The sequence below is a fragment of the Hyperoodon ampullatus genome (assembly GCF_949752795.1).
Source record: "Hyperoodon ampullatus genome assembly, chromosome: 4".
Classification (NCBI taxonomy): domain Eukaryota; kingdom Metazoa; phylum Chordata; class Mammalia; order Artiodactyla; family Ziphiidae; genus Hyperoodon; species Hyperoodon ampullatus.
The window spans coordinates 59,538,874-59,557,643 of record NC_136917.1 but is presented as its reverse complement, the minus strand read 5'-3'; the positions used below and the strand labels follow the sequence as shown (position 1 = coordinate 59,557,643).

General features: G+C 41.7%; 2 protein-coding genes across 2 annotated transcripts in view; one reads left to right on the top strand and one right to left on the bottom strand.

Annotated features, from left to right (window-relative positions):
* Positions 1–18,770, top strand: part of CTNNA1 (catenin alpha 1) — a 347,088-nt gene that overhangs the window by 4,433 nt on the left and 323,885 nt on the right. The gene's annotated exons all lie outside the window — the stretch shown is intronic.
* Positions 2,284–18,061, bottom strand: HSPA9 (heat shock protein family A (Hsp70) member 9; the record flags this gene model as incomplete). Its single annotated transcript, XM_079704118.1, has 17 exons — positions 2,284–3,039; positions 3,342–3,482; positions 3,688–3,780; positions 4,039–4,133; positions 4,560–4,677; positions 5,456–5,560; positions 6,452–6,679; positions 7,782–7,991; positions 11,240–11,332; positions 12,717–12,879; positions 13,355–13,461; positions 13,822–13,895; positions 14,433–14,557; positions 15,311–15,492; positions 16,316–16,403; positions 16,632–16,690; positions 17,981–18,061. 17 exons carry the CDS (start codon positions 18,059–18,061, stop codon positions 2,962–2,964), a joined length of 2,040 nt encoding a protein of 679 aa, XP_079560244.1. The 3' UTR covers positions 2,284–2,961.

Genomic DNA, 18,770 nt, shown 5'->3' with positions numbered 1-18,770 from the left:
GTTCATTATACCGTTCTTTTAATTTTCTAAAAACAGGTTTGAAATAAAAAGTTGAGAAAAAACTCCACTTGGGTAAATATTTTCAAGAGAGTCAGCAACAGGATTGGACTTTTACACCTATGACGTATAAGAGGGTTGCGCATTTATTCTGGTCATTCCTATTCCCTCTTTGCTGGCCCAGGAATACCTCAGGCCACATTTTTAGTCCTCTAAACATTACTATTAATTTCTCCTTGAATTCTTTTCCTATTTAAGACTTATCTTTTACCAGTTAAGTTCTAATTTCTGGGTTTGGTTTGTTGCCCCTAGAACTCTTGACAGATGAGAGTATAATTTATAAACTTAAAAATTAAGGCTTCTCTCTCTCAAATGGAGAAACCAAACCACCCAAGAGTTTTTGGACAGTGGGAGAGACTGATTTGACAGAAGATTTGAGTGCTTAAGTGCCAAGCATTGTTCTAATGTTGGAAAATAGCAGTGAACAAAAGTTTCTGGCTTCTTGAAACTTAAAACGGTGGGTCTTAGTCCGTTCAGGCTGCCATAACAAAATAACACAGGCTCGGTAGCTTATAAACAAAATTTATCTTGCAGTTCTAAAGGCTGGAAAGTCTGAGATTGGGGTGCCAGCATGGTCAGGTGAGAGCCCTCTTCCAGGTCATAAACTTAAATGTGTCCTCATATGGTGGAACGGGATCAGGGATTTCTAGAGCCCCTTCTACTGATCTACCACCTCCCAAAGGCCCCACCTCCTAATACCATCACCGTAGGAGTTAGGATTTCAACATAGGGATTTGGGGGACCTAAAAATTCAGACCATAGCAATGGGGGGAAAGACAAATTAGGTGGTAATAACTGCTGTGGAGAAAGAGTAGGGTAAGGATAGGAAATGACAGGGACTTGAAGGCGGCAGCATGTTTTATGACATTTCAAAACCTTATGACTAAATTAAAAAAAAAAAACCTTATGACTTATGAAAAATTGAGGGATGAGTCAGGTAGAAATCTGTGGGAAGACTGTCCAAGCAAGGTCAAAGTATAGTAGGAGGGTAGGGGAAAAGAAAGGTATTGAGGGGTCAGATCACATGTGTTGTACTATTGTGTAGCAAGGGTGGAGTTTTAAGTGGGGAAGACAACTGGAATAATCCCAGGAAGTTTTCCTTTTGGGACCTATCAAGCACTTGTCACCAAAAAAGGAAGACTGTATCGAATTTAAATTTTTGTTCAAGGCTGCTTGTGATTATTAGTTTTATTAGAAGGTAACCGAACTACTATATATACCACTCATGGCACAGCTTGAGACAGTATCTGTGGGTACCTGCCCAAGCAGCTCTTCTCCCCACCTCTCTTAATAGAACCCATTTTATTCAGGGCATGCTTGGCTCCTCTCACTGATCTCAAAGATGAAATCCTGACTAATATAAACCAGTAGTTCTGAATTGGGGTGCTTTGGAAATGCTTGAGAGGCTTAGTTATCACAATGATTGGTAAACACTAGACGCATTTAGTGAGCAAGGGCCAACCAGAGATGCTAATTATCTTCCCCAGCACGACACAAAACAATCCTTCATAAAGAATTACTGCACATCCCACAAGGTTCCCACCAAATGGTCATGTGACTGAAAATTTGAGCCTATTATTTCTCATATGCAACCTCAAGAAGCTTTTAAAAGGGTGTTAATAAACAATTTTCCAAAAACATAATTATCATGTAAACAATCTCCTTAATTTTTAAGAAATAAACTTAAGAAGTAATTCTTAAGTGAGTTCTAAGATGCAGTCACTTTCCTGGTTCTGAAGTTGTTAGCATGTGATATTTAGAACTACATTAGAGAAATTAGGACAAGGCAACTCACTGAGGATGAAAAAGCAGAACTATAGAAAGAATCTGGGTTCCTGTTATTATTGAGCCACTGAAGTCACCTTAGGACTTAATACTAGACGTGTTTCATTACTGTAAGCCAATTCTGGTTGGACTTATTTAGAGCAGAAATCAGCCTGGAAATAGGAGGCCTGATTTTCATGTTAGAGATCTAAAGACTATTTCAACATTCCAAACCTCAGATGGGGCTAGGGAGAAAAAAAAAAAGCCTCCTCTGAACCAGACTCGTCTTTGGTGATAATGCTTATTATTATACCGGCCTTCCCAAGTTTTCAATTTGTTAGAAATTCAAATGCCAGTGTTAGAAAATCCTGTATCGAGGTCAGAGAGTTGGGCAATGTGATTCATGTCATATTTCTGAAGCTAAATCTCAGGGCCTCACCCCTCACAGATAAGAGATCAAAATGCTTTTCCTATTTATTTTTTTAAAAATCCAGAATGGATCAAAAAGAACAGTCATCAGGGATACAGGTGCCAGACACAGGCCAAAGGGTAGCTAGGAAAGTATGCCTTCAGAAAGTTTGGGAGACTTGTGTTTTAGAAGCTGGACCTCACATAAATAGCTAGCTTAGTTTTCCATTGATATAGCCTCCCCTGCCCTACCTCCCAACATGGCACAGCTGGCTTGCCTTGCAAGACCTCAGTTGAAGAACTCCATATACACACAGGCTGGTACAGCAATACTTAGGTAACTAGAAGGATCTCATCCCCCTATGGTCTCATTCCAGACCTGTCTTCAGTGTGTGAGATGGTTTCACCCCTTTGAAAATACAGCTACTTCAGCACAAAACAACGTTCAATCTTTAGAATGATCAACAAATCATCTTTCCCCCCATTTTACATGCAGCTGAAAAAGAATGACAGGCTAGGGACAGAATACTGTGAACTTTGTACTGTTGGGAATTATCACGTGTTAAATGATCATTAGCTAATGGTCACTAAATTTACATATTCAGGAAATTATATATAGAGTACTGCAAAAACACAGTAGAAGACTGAAGTTTTGCCCATTTCAGCTCAGGAAATCCCTTCACTCCCAAGCATCATAATATGTTGTCCTTTCGACTCCAAAGTTTACTGCTGTTACTGTTTCTCTTCCTTTTGATCTTCCTTTTGCTCCCCAGTGCCAGAACTTCCAGAGCCTTCCCGCTCAGATGCCATCTATAAGAAAACATTTGAGTCACTTGTTTAATGTTAAGGGTGACAGTTTGCTCTCTGATGAACTAAAAACGAAAAAGCCATATCCTGCCTGTTCCACTCTCCCAGTTTTAGTGATTTCTTCCCTTTGACCTCACCCTCCCTCCCTCCCACCCAAAGTAGTCAAGAAGGCAGGAAGAAGGATATTTCCAATTCCAATACTCCCAGTTCCATAAATGGCTATGTAGGAGCCATCAGTGACAGTAATCAAGAGCAGTTACATCAAGTTAGGAGCAAAATATTCATTGAGTAAAACAGCCTTGTACCTTTTTGTATGCCATTTCGAAGAGCTTCAGTGATGCTTGCTGAAGGGAAGATGCTGCCTGCCTTATGTTTTCTCCTGTTTCACTGTCTTTTCGAGCGAGGAGCTCCCTCATTTTGGAAATCTCTTCTTTTAGCTTGTGGCACTTAAAAACAAAACAAAACCAGACCCTCACTTTTTCTGGTTCTTATCCCATAACACACAGCAGAATGTTTAGAAACATTTTTTTAAAATTTAGAAACATTTTTTAAAAACTAAATTCCTATCTAGACCCGCACAGAAAAATGACCTTCACTGACGTTGGTGACGATGCCTCCCAACTTCCTGAGCTATTTTAAAAGAGGGTTTACCTCATCAGCAGGCAATTGGTCCTTGAATTCTTCCATCTTGGTTTCTGTGTCATGAATGATTCCTTCAGCCATATTAACTGCTTCAACTCGTTCCTAAGAGAAATTAAAAATGTAGTATGAATGAAGACTTCCCAATCAACTAGTTGGCTGAACGTCCTCACTAAGAAGACAACATGAAAACTGCTACATACAGTTAACAGAGTATAAACAGTTAAGAGGGAGAAATCATTGTGGTCTGAGATGTCTGTAAGACGTTTTAGCTGGATTCTGTAACATGAAAATTTTGATATGGGAAGACTGAGAATAAATAAGAAAGGCACTTCACATAGAAGTTATGAGCAAAGTAATCACCTTCTTTCGCCGGTCTTCCTCAGCATACTTCTCTGCATTTTTAACCATATTTTCAATATCATCTTTGCTTAACCCACCGGAAGACTGGATCACAACTATAGTGAAAAGAAGGCACCTCATTATTTCCCAGGAAAACTATATGCTTCTTCCTCTACTGTATTAAGAAAAAGAATCCTCCTCTTCAAAGTAGCTGTCTTGATGTGCATTATGAAGAAGGGGACTATCCTATTGTCCTACAATAAGCAGAGGGAAACCAAGGGTCTAAAATATACAGAGAACAACTAACTGTCCTACCTACCAAAACTTCAGCAATCCAGAGGCTCAGTGCTTGCCTTTTTTAGGGGAATAAACACCATACCTGTTAATGTGACACTGATAACTGAGGAGAAAGAGGCAAAGAGGACTCATCATCCTCCCCTGAGGCTAGGGGGAAAGATAATGCCCAATCTAGAGGGTCTAGTTCCCAACAGAGAAAAGTCCCTCACCTCACTCTTACAGTCTTAATAAATAAGAGTACTTACTCTGCTGCTCGCGTCCTGTACCCTTATCTTTGGCAGAAACATGTACAATCCCATTGGCATCAATGTCAAATGTAACTTCAATCTGAGGGACTCCACGAGGGGCTGGGGGAATCCCAATCTAGAATAAATAAATACCAGAGTAAGCTCCTCTCACAAAGGGGTCCAGTGCTCTATTTCCAAAACCTATACAGTCTTCTCGGGAAGAAATTACTTGGTTTCTGGGAGGAACAAGTGAAACTTTCACTTAAATGTACAAAAACATGAGTTTGTTGGTGAGAGTAGTAATTTCATTGCTGCTTGAAATAAACAGGACTCATACTAGTGAAGGCTGGCTATAGCAAGTAACCACAATGGCTTTATGTACCTAAGGACACACAATGCGTGAAGAGTAAACTTTTCCATCATTCATCCCAACAAGCAATAAGCGATGCTGACTAGAAGCCAGTAACCAGGGACTTCCCTGGCAGTCCAGTGGTTAAGACTCTGCACTTCCATTGCAGAGGGCACAGGTTCAATCCCTGGTCAGGGAACTAAAATCCCACATGCCACAGAGCACGGCCAAAAAAAAAGACGACGATGACAAAGTAGCAGCCAATAACAATATCAAATGTCTTTAAAAGTAGTAAAATAGTAATCAGGAATTTCTTCTAATAAGCACTGTTTATGAACATTTCCCTGGCTCTTACAAGCTTCTTTATTTAGTTCCTAAGGCACAAGAAGCAGGGCTTTCAGGTAAAAACTGAAGCCATGGTTATCCAGTTGCAGAATTCATTTGAATACTATGCTAAGATAACACAGACTACGTCTGTCAGCAGTTTATGGTAATATTAGGGGTTAGAATAGTGTAACTTCACCATAAAAAAATGAGCATAACATTCATGATTCCCAATACCTACCAAAGTAAACTGTCCAAGAAGTTTGTTGTCTCCAGCCATCTCTCTCTCACCCTGACACACTTTAATCTCCACTTGAGTCTGTCCATCAGCAGCTGTAGAAAACACCTAGGGAGAAAAAGGAAACTTGCTGGGTTGGCAGCCTGATTTTTTTTTCCAGCCTATTCCCCCTTACAAAGTGCAACAAACCAAAGGAAGAAATTCACATCCCAACACTGGAAGAATCCTAATGTACACTACATTCAGGACAAAGGCTTATGTCTTTACAGAGAACAGGAGGAGGATTAGCACAGCAAAAGGGCATACAATAGCTATTGTTTTCAGCTAAGCAAATGCATTGTACAAAGATGCAGCATTAGCACAGAAGGCCTCAAGAGAAGGAGCTATAAAAAGCGAGATGTTGAAACATGCTCATCCAGAGAAGTGGGTCAGAGAGAGGACATTTATTTTATGCTCATAGTCACAGGAAATCACCACACACTTCAGAATGATGTGTCGGCGATACATCACTTCAAACAGCAATAGCCATAGTTCTTTCAGAAAAACACCACAACTGAGAGAGGAAATAATTCTTAATCTAAGACCAAGCCATTGTCCAAATAACCCTGGCTTGATATCTCAGAACCCCTATCGTTCTCCAGGAAGACAAGCACGCTCCCCTAGTCTCGGCCACGCCATTCTTTTTACTGCCTTTGAGAACAGAAGAGTATAGGAATTTAGTCTCAAATGATGAGGCTCCTTCTAGCAATTATTATCCTGAGAAAGAGAGACTATTGATGACTTCCCTAAAATCATCACCACTGGCTGACAGGTAAAGAGAACTTTTCTAGAAACAAAAGAGAACAAAGGACAAGATTCTTACCACCCCTCCACATTCAACTAGTATGGACTGCAAAACAAAAAGGAAAGTTTTCTAGGAAAAGCTCACAGAAGTGGCTATAATCACATCCTCACAGAACCTAGTATCTCTGTGACAAAGTAGGGTGGGGTGGCTTTTACCTGGCTCTTCTTGGTTGGAATAGTGGTGTTCCTGTTAATAAGCTTGGTGAAGACACCTCCCAGAGTCTCAATACCCAGAGACAGGGGAGTGACATCCAAGAGTAGCACATCTGTGACATCACCAGCCAACACACCTCCCTGAATGGCAGCTCCAATGGCCACAGCCTCATCAGGATTGACAGCTTTACTTGGGGCTCGGCCAAAGAGATCCTGCACAGTCTGCTGAACCTGAGCACAAAGAAAAAAGAACCTTGTCACTCACTACTCAGGGCAATTGCCTGAGAAGGGGAGAATAGCACATGTGTCCTGAGACCCCACCAGGTGTCAGGGTGCTTCAGATCCAAGAATGTTTACTCAAATTATTTTGTAGCTGAGTTCTTGTTAATGAGTTAAGTATATTATTTGGTTACACATATACTTTACTCTTGAGTATCTCATTCATAGCCCTTTTAAATTTGGGAACAATTTGCCTAAATTTTGTTATCTGGCTTCCCAAGCAACACATCAAATTAGAAATATAAGGTACAAGGCAAGGGGACTTAATTTGTATAGTCCAAGTCCTCTTCTACATATCAACTAAAAATCAGCTTAACAGAAGCAGTAGTAATTCAATACTGGTGCAAGTATGAGGCATGTTTTCCCCTCCTGCTTATTTTACTAATGCTAGGGAAAAGTTCTATTTGAATAACATCTGGGATAATTTGTTAACATAAAGATATCTGCCTGGTTCAAAGCCTCACCTTTTCACTTCAGATTTATTGTATGCATCATTTTCCTAAGCACAAGTACTCCAAAGGAAAAATTATGAAAATCAAGGCCCAAGATAGTTCTATTCAAGCTATAAAGCAAGAATTACACCATCAACAGGTTCTGTGCTCAGTTATTAGTTTTCCACACACCTGTCTTTTCAGAATGATGTGTTGATAAAATGCATCATTGCACAAATCTCTGTTGAAGAGATGCCTTTAGAAACCCCAAACACTATACTGCAAAACACATGTCCAAAATTGCCCATAGAGGCTAGTTAGTACCAAGATGTTAAGCTGTCTCTGACCGCAAACTTTGTTTCATTCCTAAAAATTCTATAAAACTGAAGTTCAGGATCCTCCTTGCTACTACCCCAAAGACATTCTCCCCTTTCCTAACCCTTTTTTTAAAATACCCTTTAAGAACTCTTTGGCAAGGGCACAAATTCATCCGCCTTTCAGGTCAGCGTGGTAGAAAGGCCACATATTCATGTCCCTACACAACATAAGCCATATGTTATGTCCTAATAAATTATGTGTTGGCCCTCTCAGTGCTCTATGTCAAGAATTCCATGGGTCCTTACCTTGGGCATCCTAGTCATGCCACCAACCAGAATCACTTCTCCTATGTCACTTTTGCTGACTTCTGCATCTTGCATGGCTTTTTGGCATGGAGCTATGGTCCTTCTGATTAGATCAGTAACAATCCCCTCAAACTGAGCCCGGGTCAGCTTCATATTCAAATGCTTGGGTCCAGAAGCATCCATTGTAAGGTATGGCAAATTGATGTCAGTCTGCAAAGGAAGCAGGGAGACCAGTGGTGAAGTCTCTTTATTACTTCAACTAAGGACTATACCCTAGGAAAGGAAGACTCTGAAAATCACAGGGAGGGTCAGACACTTTAAATGAACGGCCACCAAAGACAGTGACTCTTTAAGAGTCAACCTCTTATCTTCCCAGAAGTAAACACTATAAATCTGTTATTAACAATGAAGAGGGCTTCCCTGGTGGTGCAGTGGTTGAGAATCTGCCTGCCAATGCAGGGGACATGGGTTCGAGCCCTGGTCTGGGAAGATCCCACATGCCGCGGAGCAGCTAGCCCCGTGAGCCACAATTACTGAGCCTGCGCGTCTGGAGCCTGTGCTCCGCAACAAGAGAGGCCACGATAATGAGAGGCCCGCGCACCGCGATGAGGAGTGGCCCCCACTTGCCGCAACTAGAGAAAGCCCTCGCACAGAAACGAAGACCCAACACAGCCATAAATAAATAAATAAAATTTAAAAAAAACAAACAAACAAAAAAAAAAAACAATGAAGAAAGGAATAGAGAAGCAGGAAAAATCCCCATTCAGGAGGTGAAGAACAGTCTGTCCTGCTATTAAAAATATATTAAGAATCACACTACTGGGTTCTTTTACCAAGTTTTAAAAAATTTCCTTGCTCACTAAGAGAAATGTGAAAGGTATGCTCTGAACCAAATAATCTGCCACCAAACCAGGGCTTTGCGAGTTTCAGGAAGATGGTTAAGAAAGCTACAACAAAAATGCTAAAGAGAAGTACAAGGACTGACTACTGCTATCACATCCCCAGAGAGTAGCTAACACTGCTACAGTCACACCATGTAACATACAGTATTTAATAAGCCTAAAATCCTGATAAGGCACGGATTAAGAATATTTAGACTAACAAAACTCATTACTAAACATGCAGAAACAGGTGTCTCGGGGTGAACCCCCAGGGATAGAGTTTGTGTATGCTGCCCCTCCAACTTCACAAAGCAAGGCCAACAGGGAATAAAGACTGAAGGGAGCAAATCCTTAACCATAACCAGCTTTCTTCAGGTAGAGTACCCTGGACAGATAATTGCTTTACGGGGACAATCAACACATCTTTTGTAAAAACAGTGATATTGGATATAGTTTCAGGAACACCAATAACAATCTTCTCTTTCTTTGCAAAATGCTAACAAACTGCCATCAGTAAATAAAATTATCTATAGTAATGCAATCCAACAGAACTTTCTGCGGCAATGGGAATGATCTCTATCTGTGCTTTTCAATCCAGCAGCCACTAGTCACATGTGGCTGAATACTTGAAATACAGCTAGTGGAACTGAGAAATGGAATTCTTAAAAATTGTATTTAATTTTAAATAGCCACATGTAGTTACTGTATTAGTGCAGTTCTATATGCTATAAATGAATGACCAGGTGAAAAACTCCAGGGTTCTCCACCCTCGAAAGCCAGTTCCACCATGAAGTTCTGTCCCTCTTCTCTCTCAATTCCAACATGTATCTCTCACTACCACACTCTGGTCCAAGTCCTTCCTCTCTCACCACCTGGTGTGCTGCAATAGCCTCCCAACATTTTACCACACCCACTCAGGCTGCCACAAAGAGCACTCCACCTCAGAGTGCTTTCCCCAAATCTGACCATGTTACTGGCCCACCTTAAAAATTTTCAGTAGTCTGTTGTCATCTCAGGAAAGGTACCAAATCCCCAATCTATAAAGCCTCTAGCCTTATCTTCTATGCTCCTCCGCCAGTCTAGTCTGTACTTCAGCCACACTGACCCTTACTCAGGTCTTTACCCGAGAACCTCATACTTACCTGACCCTTTCTCTCTTCCTGATTAACTCACCTTTCAGAAGCTCTCCTAATTATGTCAAACACCTGTCAGGTTCCTTTATTATAAATCTAACTTTGCCTTTTTAAAAAAACAAAATACATACACACATTTAGAGTACCACTTACTATTTACTACACGTTGTCCTAAGCATGTTATATATATTAATTTACTAATCTTCACAACTCTAAGGGGGAATGGAGCACTAATTATCCTCATTTTATAGACAAGAAAACAGAAATGTTAAGTAATTCATTCAAGGTCACACAGCTAATAAGTAATGAAATAAGGACTTTATCTCCACCAGTCTGCTTGCAGAGTAACTCTTAACCTCTACATTACTTCTGACATTTATTAATATAATGTTCTTGGGCTTCCCTGGTGGCGCAGTGGTTGAGAGTCTGCCTGCCGATGCAGGGGACACGGGTTCGTGCCCCGGTCCGGGAAGATCCCACATGCCGCACAGCGGCTGGGCCCATGAGCCATGGCAGCTGAGCCTGTGCATCTGGAGCCTGTGCTCCGCGATGGGAGAGGCCACAACAGTGAGAGGCCCGCGTACCGCAAAAAAAAAAAAATAATAAATAAATAATAAAAAAATGTTCTCATTAGTGTCCACCTCCCCAAACCACATTATAAACTCAAGGGTAATAAATGCTTCTATAAATTTAACCTACAGACTTACAATCACACATGCACAAACATTAATGTACAAGAATGGTCAATACACCTTGCTATAATAGCAAAATGGTGGAAAACAATCCAAATACCTATCAGTAGGATAGAGCCACAGTAAAACCAAGCAACGTCCCGTTTCATAAAATGACAACCCCTGGGAAGAATTATAAACTATCCTCTGGTAATGCCACATATTTTGGCCCCAACCATCGTGGTGCAAATTCTGACAGCAGGACAAGGGAATACCATCAACTTCATGGATGACCCTGTACAGCTTTGTCACTCCTTATAGCTGCTATTAAAAAAAAAAAAGAAAAAGAAAATCCAGATGTGACTGAAGGTCATCCGCTTTACCAACACAATGACAGATGCTATAAATACCTCTTCCCTTCCCAGAGTGCTAAAGTTGCTCCAGTTCTGAAAGATGAAGCCTCCCTTTGCCTTAACCACTAAGAAGAGAATAACAGCATGTTAGGTCCGTGTCAGGGATATAGCAAGATGGCAGGAGATCTAATTCCAGGTTCTCAGGTGGCAGCAGGAAAGCAAATCATAACTTCTGATTTGGCTGCTTCAGCTCACCCATAAAAAACATAATGCTCCTTTGCTAATGGAAAGGCTTTTTATCACCAACCAGAAAGCTGTTAAAAAAAATCTGACTGACATTATGCCAATCAGAATATGCTATTCGAGTAAACTCAGGCTGAAAAGATCCATCAAGACTGGTGGAATCTGTCCACGTCTCACCTGCACAGATGAAGAGAGTTCACACTTGGCCTTCTCAGCGGCTTCCCGAACCCTTTGAAGCGCCATGTTGTCTTTGGTCAAATCAACCCCTGTCTACAAAGTGAAGACACACAATATGTTAGTGTTAAGAAAATGAATACAACTTAAATTGCAGTGGTAAGGTGTAACAAAACAAAATAGAGCCCTACCTTTATAAACAAGCAGAAATTACTTATTACCTTTAAAAATCTATAGGAAAAAAGAAGACCTACTTTGAAAAATATGTGTCTGGAGTTAGAGAATGAACTGTTCTCAGTTCTTTCCAGCCGTAGAATTCTAGCTCAAAAAAGGAGTTCCCATAATTCCTTTTCCAAAGTTTGCTTTACACCACTTCCCTTTTATATAAGATCTACTTTAGTACCTGTTTTTGCTAACCAAATAAAATCTAAAAAGGATTTTCACTTTTACAAAAAAGGCAAAAAAGGACAAGTAATGTTCAGCGTTTGCTTTGCAGCGAGCCATTACAGAGGCAGTGTGCACCCCAAGCTCCTTCCCCAGTAACTACACTTATCTGAGCACCAAACCACCACCATAGCTTTGAACTGTCTGTGAGCATACAACCATTTATGTTGTGCATCCTTTAGCAAAATGTGTAGCTTCACGACATTTCAGCTTATCAAAAGTTTCGCAGGCTTGGGCTTCCCTGGTGGCGCAGTGGTTAAGAGTCCGCCTGCTGATGCAGGGGACATGGGTTCGTGCCCCAGTCCGGGAGGATCCCACATGCCATGGAGCAGCTAGGCCCATGAGCCATGGCCACTGAGCCTGCGCGTCCGGAGGCTGTGCTCCACAACAGGAGAGGCCACAACAGTGAGAGGCACGCGTACCAAAAAAAAAAAAAAAAAAAAAAAAAAAGTTTCGCAGGCTCAATTTTCAGATAGTGGGGGAAACCTATACAGTCATCCCTTGGTATCTGTGAGGAATTGGTTCCAGCAACCCCTGTCAAATGCGGATACCCCAAATCCAAAGATATTCAAGTCCCTTATATAAAATGCCATAGTACTATTGCACACCAGGTGCTATAGCCTTTTTTTGTGTGTGGTACGTGGGCCTCTCACTGTTGTGGCCTCTCCTGCTGCGGAGCACAGGCTCTGGAAGCGCAGGCTCAGTGGCCACGGCTCAAGGGTCCAACCGCTCCGCGGCATGTGGGATCCTCCCGGACCGGGGCACGAACCCGTGTCCCCCATATCGGCAGGCGGACTCTCAACCACTGTGCCACCAGGGAAGCCCGCTATAGCCTTTTAATTGTTGTTTGTTCCCAATTTGAAGCTATGATAACCAGAATAGTTCAGAGCACCCATGGAACTGAAATGCAATTTCAGTGGCCTATTCAACACTCTCTTAAGGGGAAAAAAAAATCGTAAAACAAAGCAAATAGCAGTCCAAACAAAGAAATTCTCAGTATTCCAATGTGTACATATTAACCACACTGGTAACTAACCTCTCTTTTGAACTCCTTCACAATGTGACGCAGCAAGGCCTGGTCAAAGTCTTCACCACCTAAAAAAGTGTCTCCATTGGTGGATTTCACCTCAAATACTCCTTTCTGAATTTCCAGTATGGAAATATCAAAAGTTCCACCACCTAAATCATATACGGCAATGCTAGAAAGAAAAAAGGCTGTCAGGAACAAAACTCATCACAGCGTATGGATTTCAGTAACCAAACCAACATAAATTTAGCTATTTCCCCCCCCCAAGTATAATTATGAAAGTTGATGACTGCATAAGTATGTCTTAACAGGTGGCCCTAATAGCAACATGTAAAACACATACAGTTAAAATGAAATGTTAAAAAGCAAAAAGCACTCTTTTGGATGAATACTTGCCAACAGGCATACCAAGGGGAAGAAAATGACCACAGCCAGTACTTTAAAAAGAAAAAGTAATCAAGGGACAATCTTGAAATGAATGAAAAACACAGAGCATAAAAGCCTTGGGAAAAGGTCAAGGCAGTACATTCCCAGTCTAAGTATAAGGTTCAATCACCATGAAATCAAGATGATGATTTAGGATAAGTTTCAAGGTTCCATGCACTTAAGTCTCACAAATCTAGGTGGAATTCACTGCACAAACTTACATTTTGTCTTCTGATTTGTCTAGACCATAGGCCAGAGCAGCCGCTGTGGGTTCATTAATTACCCGAAGCACATTTAGTCCAGATATCTGGCCAGCATCCTTAGTAGCCTATAAAAAAAGAAAAAAGCATTTTCCACCGTGTCCCAGGTACCATTAATTTCCTGAATAAAAATGCTAACTGGGGGGCTTCCCTGGTGGCAGCAGTGGTTAAGAATCCTCTTGCCAATGCAGGGGACACGGGTTCGAGCCCTGGTCCAGGAAGATCCCACATGCCGCAGAGCAACTAAGCCCGTGCTCCACAACAAGAGAAGCCACCACAATGAGAAGCCCACACACTGCAATGAAGAGTAGCCCCCAGTCGCTGCAACTAGAGGAAGCCCATGTGCAGCAACCAAGACCCAATGCAGCCAAAAATAAATAAATAAATAATAAATAAATAAATGTATTAAAAATGATAATTAAACTCACCTGTCTCTGAGAGTCATTGAAATACGCTGGGACGGTGATCACAGCATTTTTTGCTGTATGCCCCAAGTAATTTTCTGGAAAAGCAATCAATGAAAATCATTCATGAGACCCTATCAGATGAAACAGGCTACAATTACTAATGTAGCCTAACAACCTGTGTCACTCTCTTGAGGTCACAAACAGCACCCAATAGTTTTTTAGCATATGACCTAACATGAAGAGACCTTGTAGGAAAACACTCCAATTTTAAAAACCCAAGATCTCACCTTTAACATATTAGTGAAGGCTCACCAGCTACAATGACCTACTTTTAGATTTAAAAGAGCCACTAGTTTCTTAAATGCGAAGTTTTACCTAACAGACACAAAAGCTTAATGTGTAGTCTTTTGATTTCCCTTCTGGAAAAAAGAAACAAGCAAGCCACCATTAGGAAAACTTGGAAGAGAAATTCAATTTGTAGGGAAAGAATAATAAAGTTTTGCCATTCCTAGGTATTCTGTATAAAAGCCACTGCAGACTCATCCAAAGGACACTGAGGTATGGAAGCCAGTGATCTCAGAGGAATCATGCAGTTCTCTGAATTTTCCCAGATATGAACTAAGCTATTTCACCTGCAGTCTCTTTCATCTTCATCAACACAAATGCTCCAATCTGACTTGGGGAATAGAGTTTTCCATGAGCTTCAACCCAGGCATCGCCATTAGAGGCACGGACAATTTTAAAAGGAACATTTTTACTGAAAGACACAAAAATTATACTTGAGAAAACATGCCAGCACAACCTACCATGAGGTTACCATACACCATGAAAGCCCATCTTCCACCCCAAGAGATCCATGGCCAACAAATGAGAACTTCAGGAATTTGTTTAATGAAAACCTTTAGAAAGCAATCATTAACATGTAAAAACATCCTGATAAATTGAAACATGAACATTCGTCTCACCAAAAATTTATGCAGCTGCTTTGGAAAGCGGTAACAGAGATACCATATGACGTAGCAATTCCATTACTAGATGTCTACCCAAGAGAAATGAGAATACATGTCCACACAAAAACCTATACAGAAATGTTTATGGTAGCATTATTCATAATAGCCAAAAAGTGGAAACAACCCAAATGCCCATTAACAGATAAACAAAATGCAGCATTGTATGCATACAATGGGATATTATTTGACCATAAAAAGGAATGAAATACCGATACATGCCACAACAAGGATGAACCTTGAAAACATCTGATCAGTATCAAGATGGCGCCTATGCCATTATCTACCTTATGTGTTTAAGGCCAATTTATGTGGTCCAGGAATGACTAGCCAGATCTTCATATATCATGTCACACATAGCAAAGACCCAATCTGTGAAGGCAGAATTGAATTTTTCGAAGGAGATACCCTTTTGGCAGGAGCAGGGCCTGTCCCCAGAGATCCTGCTGGTAAGATTCATCCGTATAGCCTTTGCATATAAATACATTTTTGCTATTACTCACATGTCTTTTTGAACTTCTGGGTCATCATATCGCCGGCCAATGAGACGCTTGGTAGCATAGAATGTGTTGTTTGGGTTGGTGACAGCCTGTCGCTTGGCCGGCATGCCAACAAGTCGCTCACCATCTGCTGTAAAGGCTACAACTGAAGGGGTGGTTCTGGCACCTTCAGCATTCTCTAGCACCTAAAACTCCCAAAATAGGACAGAGAATGAGGTTCCAGTCACCACTAGTGTCTTTGTACCAATCATTTAAGACACAAAACAAGCACTAAAGAACAGTACTAATGGGCATACTTTTCTGCTCTGTGAATGCTGATATAGTAAGCAACTACTATTGCAGATTCAAACAACCTACAACTAAGAACATCCAAAAAACAGGAATAAATATAAATCACATCTTTCATACTCAGTGTTTGGACAACGTAATCTTTCCTTCCATACGGAGAGTTAAATCTACTTCTGATTTTTTGGTGATGCCTACAAGTTTCAGGCATTAAAAAAACTGCCAACAAGGAATTCAAAAATCCAGGTGCTCCAAACATTCTTGAGGAGAACCAGGTGGGAATAAAGATTTCACAAACAAAGGAGGAATAGCCTCTACTTCCTCTAGAAGGAAGTAAAGAACATGCCTTACTTAGCATGCAGCCCATGCATTATTTGGAGCTCCACTTGTTTCTAGACTGTTCCTGCACCTTTAGCCTTTGTTTAGCTGACTTACAAAAAAGCAGAACGTTAATTACAGAAGTAATCAACAGTACAAGTCATCCCAATGGGTCCTAATGGTAACTTAGTAGTCTTACATCTATACTAGGACACACTTAAATCCTGGGAAGTCAAATCCATTCATTTATTACCAGCATACAATTAAGCACAAAGATTCACCTCACAAGAGTCTTAAAAATTTTAAAGCAGCTTTGAAAATGTCCCTTATCTAAGCCAAAGGACACAGAATTCTGATTGTGTACTGGTTACCACTACATGATCCAGAGCTTCCAATCATGCTCACCTTTGCTTGTTTACCTTCCATAACTGCCACACAGGAGTTGGTAGTACCCAAATCAATACCAACAACTGCTCCCTTGATTGCTTCTGATCTGTAAGACATTTGAAACAATGCTATGATTAGTTATCTTAACAGTGATCTCCAAAACGGTTGTAGAAAAACATAAGAAAACATTTGCTACTGTGGCAAATGCATACTCTATAAATAAACTTAGCTGTGTTTTTTTCTGAGTGAAGTAATTAATCACAAATTTAGAGGCCATTGCTCTGGGGCTTAATATTTATTATCTTAATGCTAAAGGAAACGAAATTGTACTTACGCATAGTCCCGCCTTGAAACAATTCTAAAAGCTTCATGACTAAACCCATTCCAGCCATCCTTAAAAAAAAAAAAAAAAAAAAGGATCAGCCATGAACTACACATGAAAACTTGCACTTGTTTTAATTATTCTTCTGAAGAATACACGAAAGGTTGAGACTTTCATTTTGTTCACTGAGTGATTACCATGTATAAAATATACTGAAATAAAATATTTCATGTCTAAGAGACATTATGGTACTGAAACAAACATGCCTAATAAAGTACAAATTTTCCCAATGAAATCAGAGAAATAAATAGATATAAAATTATCTTGAATTACATTACCAAAGGGTCTCTCGACCTCGGCACTATTGATTTTAAACAAAATCTTTGTTGGGAGCTGGGCCGTTCTATGCACTGTAGAATACTTAGCAGCAACTTGGGCCTTTACAACTAGAACCTAGTAGTAGCATGGCTACCCAGGTTGTGACAACCAAAATTATTTCCAGGCTCTGCCAAATATCCCGTGGAGAAGCAAAAATACGTTAAAATACTACTCAATTTCATCATCAGGGGCGGTGTCTACCTAAGACCCACATGTTACGTGTTGCAGGTGCAGATTTAACTTAATCAGAGACATTTCCCCGACCCTGCCAAGCTACTGCTTTAAGAGAACTAGAATTAGTAATTTTGTGAAGGCAGTTTACGAGGAAAAAAAAAAATGTCAGGAGTGGCTTCCCATCAGTGTCAAAGACCTTTGTTACAATCTCACCTCAGGCTACTTCCAAGTCTTCTTTTACCCACCTGAGTGCAAAGAAATACAATTCCTATTTCCCCAAAAGGTATGTTTTTAGTCTTACACGATAATGAACAACCATTCCATGGCCTTTTCCTGATTTGCTTATTTTTTCTGAAATAACGCAGAACAAAATTCTGGGGAGCTAACTAGTCAAATGTTCGTAAGCAAAAAAATCAGAGCTTGATTTTTAATTTACTACTCAGATGCTCTTTCTTCCTTCGTTGTATCATAGCAATGGGGTCCTCGCGCACACTGCATTTCACAGCGAACAATCGTCCTTCTACTCAAGACCAAAACTGTCTAATCGTCTCAAAAGGACTAATCAGGACCACTGCCCGCTACTCGATGAGATAAAACTCTAGGCTCCCAAGGAGTGTGACTCAGCAGGGCCTGAAACAGGAACGCAAAACCCTGAATGAGGCCTTGAACCGGCAGCACTGAATACTGAACGTGCGTTATTTTCCGTCTCTCCCCGTCTGTCCCCGAGAATTCTGACCCCGAAGGCCGCGGCCTGCCGCACTGAGTCCCAAGGCCGTGAGCCCCTCGGGGAAGGCCCGGCAGTCCCTTACCTGGTGGCGGGCGGCTTGGGGGGCCCGGGAGGCTGCGGCGCCGACAAGACGCGCTACTGCGGCTCGGCTGGCGCTTATCATGGCTGCTAAGTGGTGGAAATACGAGGCAGCAAACACGCGCTCGGACCGCCGAGAATTGCACGGCGCAGTAATGCTAGCGCTTCTGGAAACCTCCAACTACGTGAGGTGGGGGGCGGGGTTTGATCGCTGCGGCCTGGAAGCCCGCTCTTCCGCTGAGGCGCCGCCCGCGCTGCCGGATAAGAAAATACCTGAACGCTGCTTCCGGAGTCAGGGCCTATGGCTAACACGCTTCGGGTCATGATGGTAGGGAAAAGCGTGTCCTCCCGTGCCAGCTGCGGCAGGTCTGGGCTCCGTGACAGACCAGGAGGCTAAAAGCGGTATAAGGCAGAACCGTGGACAACCCCGGTCCTCGGAGGCAGAAAAGACTCAAGGTCACACGGGATAAATTGCGAACAGTCTCCTTGCGTCAGTCGCCTGAGAGGAGGGGCCTCTTGCGCCTGCGCAACTGGCATCCTACTGAGGACCTGGAGCGCATGTGCGCAGGGAGTGGCGGAAACCGGGGAGGAGTCTAACTAGAGCTGTCATAGGACGCTCCAGCTCACGTGAGTTTGGTCCCAGCGTTGCCCTGGGAGAACCCCGGGCGGATACACGCTCTGTGCGAGTTGACGTTTCCTCCTCGCGGAGGGCGCCATTTTGTACTGCGCCTTTGTTCTGTGTGAACCTGGGGTTCAAAATCTTTGTAGCTTGGTCTCGTCATTTCTTCGTCTTC